General features: G+C 38.6%; 1 protein-coding gene across 3 annotated transcripts in view; it reads left to right on the top strand.

The window, feature by feature from the left end:
- Positions 1-13,769, top strand: part of LOC149836682 (structural maintenance of chromosomes protein 5-like) — a 31,761-nt gene extending 17,992 nt beyond the window's left edge. Inside the window, exons 2-7 of one of the 3 annotated variants that reach the window (XR_016431829.1) lie at positions 11,620-11,743; positions 12,908-12,952; positions 13,031-13,118; positions 13,194-13,272; positions 13,371-13,445; positions 13,523-13,769. Coding sequence is in view for 2 of the 3 variants with exons in the window: in XM_090005524.1 (XP_089861650.1) it covers positions 11,654-11,743; positions 12,908-12,952; positions 13,031-13,118; positions 13,194-13,272; positions 13,387-13,445; positions 13,523-13,575 (414 nt within the window). In the remaining variant the exon portion in view is untranslated. Of the gene's footprint in view, positions 1-11,619; positions 11,744-12,907; positions 12,953-13,030; positions 13,119-13,193; positions 13,273-13,370 lie in introns of all 3 variants that reach the window. The other 2 variants (XM_090005524.1, XM_090005525.1) reach the window with 2 other exon arrangements.
- Positions 13,770-14,310: the final 541 nt, after the last annotated feature.

The following is a 14,310-nucleotide window of genomic DNA, read 5'->3' as shown; positions in this document are numbered from 1 at the left end:
TTTTCTTTCCGCTAGACCGTTTTGTTGGGGAGTTCTTGGACAAGATTTTTTATGACAAATGCCATGTTGTTTTAAATATGATTGAAACTCATTTGATAAGTATTCTCCACCCGAATCGGATCTAAGAATGGATATGTGACTTTGAAATTGATTTTGAACTTTTGCATGAAATTCTTTGAAGAAGTTAAAAACTTCCGATTTAAGGTTAAGAAAATAAATCTATACATATCTAGTATAATCATCAATAAAGGTAACATAATATGAATAGCCACCTTTGGATAGAACCGGAGATGGTCCCCATACATCGGAATGCACCAATTCAAAAGGTCTTGTTGTCACAAAGGTTCTAACAGGAAAAGGAATAGACTTTATTTTTCCAAAAATGCAATCTTTGCAATTGATATCTTTTTCTTTACAAAACTTGTTTCCAAAAGGAAAAAGATACATTTTAGAGTAACTTGGGTGTCCAAGCCTTTTATGCCAAGTTTCAATATTTTTGTCTTGGACATAAGTACAAAATGAGGTATTTGGAAGCATTAAGTTATCCATAAAATAAAGATCTCCCTTCCTATGGCCTTGCCCAATCCGCTTCCCGGACCGGAGATCCTGCACAAAGCACCCTTGGGATGAGAAAGATATTTCACATCCATGGTCGGCAATTTGGGAAACGGAAAAGAGATTAAGATTTAATTTTGGAACTATTCTAACTTTTGGAACAAGAAAATTTTGAACATTTTTAGAATCGAGAGTTCCAATACCATTTATTTTGAGAAAAGTTCCATCGGCCGTAGAGACACAAGATACTTTTGAATTGGTGTGCACGTTGGTTAATGCATTTTCATGAGGAGTCATGTGAAAAGAGGCTTCGGAATCTAAAATCCAAGAGTACGTACCGGGAGGTGATGATGAGGCAATGGCGACACCGGAGGTGAAAGAAGTAGCCTTTAGAATTTGTTGGAGAGCCAAGGAAATTTGACCAAGAGTATCTTTGAGATCCCCGTTCTTGCCTTCATCTTCTTTGGTGGAGGATTCCTCAACGGAAGCCACCTTTGGCTTGAATGTCCCATTTAGCTTTGGGCAAACGGGTTTAATATGTTCCGGCTCATAACAATGATGACATATAATAATTTTTCTTCCACCACTCCCTTGCTTACCAAAATGAGGTGGCTTGTATGTTTTAACATGATTGCCGGGTTTAGATACGACAAGAACTTCATCTATGCTTTTACCCATGCTATGCCTAGTCTCTTCTTGAGTAATTTCGGCAATAGCCTCTTCTAAAGGAGGAAACGTAGATCTATGGAGAAGTGAGGATCTAACTTGTTCAAATTCGGGACGAAGCCCAAATAAAAATTGAAACAATCTATCTTGTTCCATTTGTTTTTGTCTTAGTTCCACATCCTCCGTACCCACCCATTTAGGCTCTAAAAGAGCCAATTCATCCCACAAAGGATTTAGAGCACTATAATAGTCTTGTATGCTCATGTCGCCTTGTTTTGTGGTTCTCACTTTTTCTTGCAAAAAATAAGCTCTTGCAAGATCCTTTTGGGTATACATATCCTTCATAAAAAACCAAGCTTCATTTGCCCGGCGGAATTTTGCAATATTTGCACATACCTTAAGTTCGACATTATTCATAAACCATGCTAGGATTTTTGCATGATTGCTCTCCCAATCTTCCATTTGGTGATGATAAGCTTCAATAGCCTTGAGACGAGCGTCACCTTCAAGTGCTTTCTCTTGATCTTCTTTCATCTTTGTGAGCTTAAGTTGGGGTTCCAGAATGGTTCCCATTACATAACCCCAAAACTTCTTGCCTTTGAGATTATTCTCCATTGCGAATGCCCACATCATGTAATTTTTCCCATTGAGCTTGAATGATAGATCGATCTTGACTTCCATTGCTACAAAATGAAGATGTGAAAAAAAAAGGAAGTAGAGAGAGACACGATTTCACCTTAGAAGATCGTATGGCTCTGATACCATGTAATGAAGTATGCGGAAGAATCCAAGAATGCCAATGCATTCACTATGTCCAACACGGACAAACGAAACAAGCATAAGAGAGGAAATCCACCAAGGGATATACGAAGGGCCTTATAACAAGGCTACACACATAAAAGGAATATCCCTTTTATTAAAGAGGAGCTCTCTAAAAACAATACAAGATACAAGGGGGTTCCCCCTATTTATAAGCAAAGGGAGACCAAAGGGGGCTCCCAATAGAGTCGTTGGGAGCCCCCAATGGTCACAATTGTGACCGTTGGGGGCCCCAACGACTCCATTGTGGGGCCCCTTTGATATCCCAAAAAACATTCTAAAAAATAAAAAAATAAAAAACAGAAAAATAAAAGAAATAAAACAAGTACCCCTATTGGGTACTTGTGAAAAGACCATAATACCCCTATCGGGTATTATGGTGAATGCATCTATATTTATATATATATAGATGTATTATTACATATGTCTTAACAAATGTGTCATGCAATGCAAAGGAGTGTTGCTCTTATCCCATCTTCCGACTAAAATTGAATGAATATGATTAAAAAAATCTGAATCATCCAATGCAGGATTTTTTTTTTCATGCTTGAAAACTATGGCTTGTATTTTTTCAATCATATTATCCCACATTTCATAAACTCTGTGAAGCATGGGCTCATCCTTATCAACTTCTCTTAACATTTTTTAAATAGGTTGCGTAAATTGAAGTATACCACTTTGTCCCAAAACTCATCATTAAGAATGGATTTTTTAATTTCTTGAGCCTTAATATCATCGTCAACACGATAGAATGTCCAATTTTCATCAGTCACCATGTTAATCAAAGCATTCTTCACTCTTTTAATCCTCTTCACCATCACAATGATGGACGCAAAATGTGTTTCAGCGACCTTCAACAATTTCAAGTTAGAATGCCTATTAAATATAGCATTAGCACGATGGTGGTTAACAACAAAATTTCTAATGCTTTTGACATTTCTTTCTAAATCTTCAATCGATGAACATAAAGCATATACTTGTGAATTTTCTTCTTCTTTGGGGTTGCAAATACTCTTTAGGGATAGATTTAAGCTGTGTGCTACACAGGGAGTCCAAAAAATATGAGGGTACTCACTCTCCAAACTCAACGCTGCACTTTTACAAACTGGAGTGTTGTCTGTAATGATTTGTATCACTTTCTGATCGCCCACTTTTTTTATCACTTCTATAAACAATCCCTTCAAATACTCTGCATTTTTATATTCTCCATATGCATCAACTGCTTTCAAGAATATTAGGTCACTAAGCGAACAAGCAATGAAATTGATTAATGGACGCCTTTGAATATCTGTCCATTCATCAGACACAATAGAAACTCCATTTTACTCCCATGAATATTTTTTAATCTCCAGCAACCTCTCCACATTTGCTATAGTGATGGATGAGCTTACGAGATCAATTCAAGAAAATGTGTCGTGGTGTATGTTTGCTGATGATATTGTTTTGATTGATGAGTCTAGAGTTGGGGTTAATGCTAAGTTAGAATTATGGAGACAGACATTGGAAGCAAGAGGTTTTAAGTTGAGTAAGAGTAAGACAGAATACATGGAATGTCGGTTTAGTAAGCAACGAAGTAATGATGGGAGTGTAGTGAAGCTTGGTGAGCAAGAAATACCGGTGGATGATTGTTTCAAATATTTGGAATCTATCATTCAAAGTATGGAGAAATTGATGGAGATGTAAATCATAGGATAAAGGTTGGGTGGATGAAATGGAAAAGTGCAACTGGAGTGTTGTGCGATCGTAGAATGCCATTGCGGTTGAGGGGAAAGTTTTATGAGACGACTATTAGACCTGCTTTACTATATGGTACGGAATGCTGGGCTGCCAAGAGACATTATATTCAAAAAATGAGTGTAGCTGAGATGCGTATGCTGAGATGGATGTGTGGATATACAATAAAAGATAAGATTCAGAACGAGGAGATACGTAAGAAGGTAGGCGTTGCACCCATTGAAAATAAGATGAGAGAGAATCGTTTATGGTGGTTTGGACATATTCGGCGAAGGCCTAATGATGCTCCAGTTAGAAGGATGGAGAAATGGGAAAATATATTAGTTAAAAGAGGTCGGGGTAGGCCTAGGAAGACATGGATGGAGGTGATAGGAAAGGATATGAATGCTTTGAACCTCACCGAGGACATGGCATTGGATAGAAATGATTGGAGGAAAAGGATTCATGTGGAAGACCCATAATGATTTTCTTTTTTGGTTCATATCGCCGACCCCAATTATTTTGGGATGAAGGCGTAGTTGTTGTTGTTGTTGAACCTCTCCACATTTGCCCTCTCTTCTGTAAGAAGTGTGGTTCGTATTTTTCTGAACTTGGAGGCACATAACCACTCAAATTACAATTTGCCAAGGATGTTACTAAATCCTTCCAATAAGGATTTCTAGCCGCATTAAATGAGAGTGAACCAGAATAAAAATACCTCTCAACTTTTCTATCCAATTATTCTCTTTCATATGTATTGAATGATGCTTGTATCGTTCCTCTACCTCCTACATTGACTTTTTTTTTTTCAGCATCTTTTTGATGGCTTGCAAATGGCACACTAACTGCACAAGAATTGGCCATTGCCTTTCTTTTCTCATGTTCTTCTTATATTTTCTTGTATTGTCTTCGCATTGCCTTATCAACTTTTTTGCAAGCTGAAATGTCATGTCCTGATATCTTCAACAAATGAGCCTTCACTCTTGTGTAAGACCCAATAAAATCTCTTTCGCAGAGCTTGCATCGAAATCTCTTGTTTCCACCACCTCCTTCTCCAGTTTTTGCAAGTTTATCTACATGTACCCATAGTGGCCCCACATCATCAATCCTACTGCAACTATCAACAAAACTTACATGTTGGGATGAGGATGACACAAGTCTTTTCCCTTTATCCGTCATTTTTATCCTGAAAACCCAAAAAAAATACATTCAAAATTTTAAATCAATTATACAGACTGACATTATCTTGATATAAAATCACCAAGAAGGGGGGATCTGCCCCTTCCCTGCCAAAAACAGAGAGCAAGGACGGGGGCTCGACCCCCTCCCATGTCGAAAACAGAGGGAGTAGGGGGGCTCAGCCCCTCCCCTGCCGACACAACAAGAGAGCGAGAGGGGGGGGGGGGCTCAGCCCCTCCTCTGAAATCAAAAGGAGCAGGGGGGGGGGGGGGGGCTCAGCCCCTCCTCTGAAATCAAAAGGAGCAGGGTGGGGGGCTCACCCCCTCCCCTGTCGACCCAACAAGAGAGCGAAATGGGGGAGGGGCTCGGCCCCTCCCCTGCCGACCCAACATGTGAGCGAGAGGGGGGGCTCGGCCCCTCCCCTGCCGAAAACAGAGGGAGCATGGGGGAGGGGGGGGGGGGGGGCTCAGCCCCTCTCCTGCCGACCCAACAAGAGAGTGAGAGGGGGGGCTCAGCCCCTCCCCTGTCGAAAACAAAGGGAGCAGAGGGGGGGGGGGGGGGGCTCAACCCCTCCCCTGCTGACACAAGCAGAGTGCAAGAGGGACATACCTGCGACGAGGGAGAGGAGGAGCTTAGGAGGTGGCGTCGGGAGGAGAGGGCTCGAGCTAAGCTGCGCGGGAGAGGAGAGGAGTGATTTGGGAAAATTTTTTTTGCCCTAATCACTCATTTTCATCAGTTTTTTTAACATCCAAAATGTGGACGAAAATGACCCTGGGTGCGTTGACCACACCCAGGGTCTTGTTTACCGCACCCGTGTCACGTCGCATCGACGCGGGTGCGGCACCTGCTTTGCCGAGTCCCTGTGACTTAGTGAATATCTTAACACTCCCCCTCAAACTCAGGAAGATGTGAAAACAATCATCCTGAGTTTGGTGAGAAATGTCCGAAAGAGAGGAGTCAAGCTTTTGATAAAAAAAATCTGCTATATGTTGGGCCGAACCTATATAGGACAAGGAAATTATGCTCTTTTATTAAAGTGACAATCAATTTCAATATACTTTATGCGCTCATGAAACTCTCAATTTTTGGCTATAAGAATAGCACTCTGATTGTCACTATACAATTTTGTTCCTTTGGCTAACTTTACTCCCACATCTTTAAGCTCCCCTACTCTTGGTCATAGCAAAATCGTCTTCCTACTGAAACCCTATGAAAAACACCTTAGAATTGAGTCAAGAGTGTCATAAAATATGCAGAAAAACAAAATCAAAAGCCACAAAGGGCTTACAATAACACAAACACAACGTGCATATGCACAATTCCACCATGGGATAATAAAGGTGCCAACATAGGCAATACAAACAGCCACTAAGGGCAATGCCATGCATTAAAGCACCAAAAACAAGAATAAAATAAATAACATTTTATTCATAATATACTGACAAAGTGAGTTTAGAATGCTTTAGAAGAGCATTACATTACAAATAGGAAATCCCCTATTTATAAGCACAAAAGAGAGGAAGGGATATAAAAGAGGGGTCATGGGAGGCAGTTCAGTTGGCTATTGGACTGCCCCAACAGTCCTTTGACTGATAACAATAATAAAATAAATAGAAAAATAAAAAAGTAAAAAGACAATGCAGTCTCTACTAGACTGCACCTATTACATCAAAGAAAATGATTGAAATACCCCTGATGGGTATTTCAGTTTACATAAAAAAAGAATATATATATATATATATATATATATATATATATATATATATATATAGGATCCAATACATTTTAACAGGGAGGACATAGCTTATTTATGTCACATGGATGCTTCGTATAAATAAATCACCCTGCAAGTGTGGGTGTGAGTGTGAAGCTCGTTGCGGTGGGACACAGGTCTCGCTGCACCAAGTGCGATCAATCTGCACGCAAGGCCAAAAATGTCCAAAATGGACTTGGTCAAAACTAACCGAGTCAATTTTTGTAAAATAAAAAATACAAAAGACAAAGAAAAGGTAAAGGAGCCCTCAACCTCTTCTCATCTGCATTCCTCCTCCTTCATGTGCTCCTCCTTTATTCATTGCCAGCAACTTTTGTAACGCCCCGCCTCGACTTCAGGGGATTTTTTTTGAAATACAGTGGAAGACTTTTTTGAACCAATTTGAAATTATCCTCAAACTCAAGCATGTCACAGAGTTTAGAATCAAACCATAACAATTTGAATATCACAAAATGATTTCATTTACTTCATAAATGAAAGGTCAGAGTTTGTACACAAAAACACAAAAAGAAACATAAGAGTACATTCTAGTCCAATACAACAGTCCCCGTGTGCATCAACATCCATCCGCCTACTCCTGTGGAGCTGAAAAGTGAAAAGAAACGGAGCATGGGACACATTATGTCTCAACACAATTTCGCAAACTCTCACTAGGCCTTAAAAAGCAAACAACACAAAAGATAGAGGTTACGGTATAACCTATGTAACCTTTATATCATCCTATGATGATTTAAGCAAACAAATCATACACGCATACTTTGATGGGTACATAAGCAAACCATGCACGTACACTTTTGTGCATATATCAAACATACATAAGCATACAATCTAACACTCACTTTTGTATAAATAAATAAACATACATCTTAAACATATCTTTATACGTAAATACACATACAACTTAAGCACACATTTATGTGTAAGTAAAACATACAGTTCACACATATTCTTATCGTACATATAGTTCATTGATATAATCACATGTACCTGTATTTGCCCATTTAGTTATGCACACAGGTCATTCGAGCATACACTTACGCTCATATGAACATTCATGTATACAATTAAACATCTATTTCATTTAGGAATATAATCATGCTCGCACATACTTCATGCATACAATTATGCAGGTATCACATTTAAACTATTTAATCATATGATTATAGTCGTAAACAGTTGATGCATACCATTATGCAGACATGTCATGACTCGCCTCATGCATGAATGTTTTTCCTTTATTTTCATTTAACTTTCTTTTGCAATTTATGTTATGCTTGCAAACATCGAACCTTAAATTCTTTCTGTTAGCTCGGGGCATCACGCTCAACACACTATGGGTACTCAGGCCTCCTTGGGGGTGTTCATTCAAACAATTTGTATTTTTTACATTTTAATCCCCTAGAGAACAAGAGACTTGCATTAGAATATGGGACATGTCGTCCCTCAAACTGACAAATCATAGCGCACTACTAAGGTATACAATTATAGCTCTAACTCTGCCACGTGTATCAAAATACGAAGTCCCATTAAATCGTCATGTTAGAGGAAAGGTTTACATTTGACCTGATGGGACCGCTTTAGTCCATGTCCGACGGGACCACAATTCCCAAAGGGTTGGTGTAGACGCAGGTTCATATTTGACCCACTTGCTCAACCTCAATAGTATGAGTCAATGTCACCCCATCTTTCAGAGTGTTACTAATTAGTGCAAATTTTCTTATTTTTTGAGAACTTTTTTCTCAATGCATGCCATTTCACACAACAAATATATATGTGATGCAGAGCAGACCCGGGCATCACTGACCCAACAACACCCAGGCATTGTTTCGGGTCCGGACCCGAGACCCGGATCCAAACTGAAGCCCTTTAAATAAGTTGCCTAGGGTTTCGTGAGAGAGAACATTCAGAAAGGGCAGCCGCAGTTTCTTTTTTTCTGTTTCTTATTACGTTCCCTGTTATTCATTTCAGTTCAGTGGTTTTCCTTGTTAGGTTAAGGTTTAAATTATTTGTTTTATTTTTTTCATTACGTTGAGTTCATTGTTAAGTTGATTCTCATTGAAATAAAAATAAAGACAAAGATTTTCAGTTTACACCACCGAGCCAGTGGTCTGTTCTCTGCCTTTAACTCCAGTTCGTTACCCACGCTGAGCTCGTGGCTTCCTTGGAGCCGGCCCCCAAGTATTCCAGAAATCTGGCACCTCCACTGCATCAAAATGGTATCAGAGCACCGGGTATCCTCCGTCGCTGGCAGCATGCTGCCAAATGTGAGGAACGATCCGGTAACCGGAAAGGAGCAGGAGGACGCTGGTAGGAAAGATCAAATGTCACGTATGATGGAGATGATGACCCAAATGAATGAAGATCTGCTGCGTGTCAGCCGGGACATGGCCAGCATGTCGAAACGACTCGATGGGGTCGAAACTCGGATCGCGGTCATCGAGTCGCGGATGGAGCCGTACATGGTGACTACACGTCAAAGGGGTTCGGGAGTGGCCGACGATGCTGTCGTCCTCATTGAAGGTGCGACAGTCGACCCAGATCAGCCGATGCACCCTCAGCCGATGCACGTTCAGCCTATACAAGACAAAGGTTCGAATTCGGCTCTCCCTCCCCACTCCGATTTGCCTCCTCCGCTCCAGACGAATCAGAGGATCCACGCAGCAATGATTGGATTCTCAGCAATAGAACCTGAAATACTGACTGCCTTGTTTTTCAAGGAAGCTGCCTATGGTTCTGCTGGACATACATATCACGAACTGTCAAAATATCATTCCTTCAAGACTTGGTATGAAGGGGCTTTGTCTCTTGAACTCTCAAATAACCATCCTAATCAGCGAATTATATATATTGAAAAGTTGCATGGATTTTTGGAAAATGGGTTTCAGAGATCAAAGGCGGCTTAAGGAAACCAGTGTGGTATGCTTTGATTATCTTGCTCCAGGATAACGATCTAGCAGTTGAACTTGCAACAATTTGGACGTTGTATTCTCTTATTGGTGATGATAATTATTACGAACTAGGTCCTTCTGGTTGTTTCCAAATGTGCTGGAGTCTGTGTTTCAAGTTGTTTGGAGCGGTGCAAATGTTTGAATTGAAGGACAGTATGCAACTATGGGGCGCCACAGTGATTCAAGCGACTTCAATGGCACTGCAGCTACTAGATCTCTTTACATACCTTGTGGCGATTATGGGAAGGAGTTTCGATCACTTACAAGTTGCAAAGAATATTGTTGAGCGCTACATTATCTTAGGTGGAATGTACTTTTAAAATGCTCATGCCCAAAACTTGGCCAAACTTTTAGATGGAATTATAAACAGTGTGGTGACAACAAGTCGTCGGAGCCGACTTCTTCCCAACCCGGGGAGAATGATGCAGAGCAGACCCGGGCATCACTGACCCAACAACACCCAGGCATTGTTTCGGGTCCGGGTCCGGATCCGAGACCCGGATCCAAACTGAAGCCCTTTAAATAAGTTGCCTAGGGTTTCGTGAGGGAGAACATTCAGAAAGGGCAGCCGCAGTTTCTTTTTTTTTGTTTCTTATTACGTTCCCTGTTATTCATTTCAGTTCAGTGGTTTTCCTTGTTAGGTTAAGGTTTAAATTATTTGTTTTATTTTTTTCATTACGTTGAGTTCATTGTTAAGTTGATTCTCATTGAAATAAAAATAAAGACAAAGATTTTCAGTTTACACCACCGAGCTAGTGGCCTGTTCTCTGCCTTTAACTCCAGTTCGTTACCCACGCTGAGCTCGTGGCTTCCTTGGAGCCGGCCCCCAAGCATTCCAGAAATCCGGCACCTCCACTGCATCAATATGTTAGGCAATATCATGACAACAATTGCACTCGGGTCAATACCTATAAATTTCATGTTATTCAATCATGCATATCATGCATCATATTTGTTAGAATTGCAGATTAAATCATGAATAACAAAAATTTAACACAAGCAATAAGTTGGGTCAATACCTATAAATTCATGTCTTTTATTCATGCATCTTTCAACTTGAATGACATAAATTTTAACACAGACAAATATTTGGGTCAATACCTAATATGAAACATGTATTTCGAATGTGCTTCACATTTATAACTTACTATTTGTCACATTTGCAAATGTCAAACACGCATCACAAGGCTTCGTATTTGAAACCTTCGTATGGGGTCAATGCCCATTACATATTTGAAATTCAAACCATTACAGATATATCATCCACTTATATATACAACCTGCCCTAATCAGATACCTTCTAATGCTTGCAATCAACCCATTTATAATGCATTCATCCATACATTTTGTCCCATTTTATACATCATCCCACACATTGCGTATAATTATAAACATACATCACAATTGTTCGTACGTATACGATACAATGTTACTTTGGGCCCAAACGATACGAGTAATGATATGATACTTACAACCTTGATGGGAACTATTTGTTTATCCAAGTTTTCCTTATTCTATTCTTGGTATAGTTATCTGCTTTGCAGGAATAAAATCATAATATAGTTAATTTTTGTTTATTATTCATTGTTCAATGTTCATTGTTGTTATTATCTTAGTTACATGTAAATGAGAAAACAACTCACTTTTGGTTTGCAAAATGAGAATCGTCTTCTCATGCTCCATTCTCTCAGGTTTGCTTTGATGTGAGAGAATGGAGAAAATTGATCTTTCATTTGAAAAATAGAATCATTCTCACTAGAGTTAAACAAATGTTTTCATAATTTTCTATTAGTTAAATTAAATAAATAATCAGTGTGCTGAATAATATTTTTTGGTTAAATTAAAGAAACAATCAGTGTTCTGTTTTGTATTTAAAATTGTTTTCAAACTTGCATATCTTTGTCACAGGTTATTATACTATTATTTTATTCTGATTGCTTCTTTTTCATTACTTGAACATTTTAGATACGAGAATTAGAAGTGGGCTTTCGGGGGCAACATGAGGTTACAATACAAGAAGCACAACGATATGAATATTGTGACTTTTGCTGGTGAATGTGTTTTTTGGCTCATTTTATTGCCATTATGGGTAAGCGTGGTGTCTTATCATGTTGATATTTTATGCATTTTGCATGCGAATCTTCAAATTTGGTGTTTAAATTTTGCCTTTGTTCCTACACCTTCTAATCGTTAGCAGTAGAAAGCTGATAGATATGATCCGTGGTCTTGAGTTCTTGACAAGTGCACCTGGGTTTGTAGTTGTGTAGTTTTGCTGTACATTTAACTTTTGCATTTGTTTCTGTTTATGTGTTGTTGAAGATCCATACTAAAATTAATACTGCTATCAAGAAAATGATCTTGTTCCTGGTATTGCATACTTAGATGTTGCATAGTTGATGCATATACATGTTTAGATGCTTTCTATTTTTTTTGTCTTTTCTGCTTCTTTTTTTCAATATTTTAGCTATCTTGGTTGCTTGATTATTCTTTGGTGAAAAGTTTTGAGTTCTGGATTCACAAAAATGAAAATTAGATTCCATGTATTAATCCCAAAGAGAGAAACTCAATACCAGCTAATATTTTTTTCTACAAGCTTGGCTCCAGCAAACACCATTGCTATTTCAGTTAGATATCCTCGTAACGAGTTTGCAACTTGCAGCGCATAAAAGTATTTGCCATTACATTTATGTAAAAATCTGAAGCAGTTGGTTTTTGTAATTGGACTAATGTTTGTGTTAACTCCCAATCTATGTCACATAAGTACGGGTATAGGTATAGGTATGTAGGGTATGACATGGGAATTTCTAAAACTATGGGTATACATACACACAGTTTTGGCATAGGATAGGATTTTCTGAGTGATAATGCCTTAAAATGTATGGATTTTGGAAATTTACTTTTGTAGCATATGCATGTTTTGCAATGTCTTGCATGTAATGCTCATCTAAATTGGTTGTTATAGTTTTCTCCTATTTCTCTACTGATGTGTTCTTTAGTTTTTGACTTAGTCGATTGATACAAGTCTCTTGCTTAGTCCTGTTCAACTTTTCTTGTCCAAACTGTAAAATAAGAAAACTCTCTCTCTCTCTGTCTCATGTTTCCTTTCAATGGGAGGTACTACAAGTTGGTAATTATTTGTATTATGTTTTTTTCTCATGCTTTTCTTTTCCTTTACTTGGCTGAAGCACCTCACGTCTTTTGAGATATATCTAACATGTAATGATGTTTCAATGTTCATATATGGTTTACCAAGCAAACCGGGCAACTTCAGGTGCTGAGTGCTCATCGTCAATCAGGAGTATGCAATATTATTTGGTTAATGGATTTTTAAATTGTAACAAATGGATGCATCAGTTTGACATTTCTCTTTCTCCAGGAGCGTTCTGTATCCACTATTCTTTATTTGGTTTCACTCCAAGACCTGACGAACTGCCCATTTGGTGTAGTTGATGAGATAAACCAAGGTAAATGCAAGTCATTCTGAACCTGCCATGAGGTCTTCTTTTGCAGCTACTCGTGCTTATATTGAATTCCAACAGGAATGGATCCCCCGAGCGAAAGGAAAATTGTTCCAGCAACTTGTGAGAGCTGCTACCCAACCCAACACACCACAGTAAGGTTAGTAACTTTGTATCTTTGTTTTCTCCTGTCATTTCATTTTTGAATTCAGAGTTCTGATTAGATATTAGTAAAATGACTATACTGTCAAATTGTAGATGTCCTGGAATATAGTGATGCATGCAGCATCCTAAATATCATGAATGGACCTTGGATTGAGAAGCCCTCAAGAGGTATTATAGACTTCATTCGGTTCAAATAGACTAGATAATTTTTGTATTGTCTCTTACTCCAGCTGTCCTGCTTTCAGCATGGGCCAGTGGTGAATGCTGGAGAGAAGTCATGGGTTTGACTGGAAAGTAAGCTAAATTTTTTGCCTTGTGAATAACATTAGTTAACCAAGAAAAATCTTGGGACATTTCACAATTGTAAGAGGGATGGTTATATTGTGAACACTAGTGTCATAGGTATGACAATGTATAGGCCTTGTCAACATGTAAATTACAATACCTTTGTAAATGACTTATTTTTGTATTTACTATCATTTACATGCAAAATTTCTGTTGGGATCTCTGATTTGTCCTCTGATGTGCTTGATATTTAATAGTTCTACTTCTAACCCATGCCTATTTTGTATGTACGTATCACATTTTTTATGTACTTTTAACTCGTGCACAGGCAATTTGTTTGATCTGCATCTCCATCTCGGTCAAACAGTTTGTTTATCCCATTGAGAGGTTTGTTCTGCTCAGTCACTGCATTTGCATATGTTTCAAAATCACGTAGTAATCTCTTATTTTCCTCATCCCTTTCAACGAATGTAGTTTTTTGCTTTTAGTTTTCACATTTCCTAATATATATTTTTTTATTTAAAGCCGTTCTCTGGGATTGTCTGAGTTTAGGGACCTAAACAGGTCTGGTTATGAAGCGTTTTTTGAATACTGCATAACCGAATTTGCTTAAACAGATATGGAAATGAATAGGAAAAGCCTTGATCAAACCTGGATTGTGTTGACTATTTGATGTTATTGGACATACTTCTACATGCATTTGGATTTTGGATTGAGATTTAAACATGAAAATGCGAACCTCATGGCC

This window comes from Nuphar pumila, chromosome 5, assembly GCF_984573655.1.
Source record: "Nuphar pumila chromosome 5, dmNupPumi1.hap1.1, whole genome shotgun sequence".
In the NCBI taxonomy this organism is placed as follows: Eukaryota; Viridiplantae; Streptophyta; class Magnoliopsida; order Nymphaeales; family Nymphaeaceae; genus Nuphar; species Nuphar pumila.
Note: the sequence above shows the minus strand (reverse complement) of the source record. Positions and strands in the feature narration are given on the sequence as shown.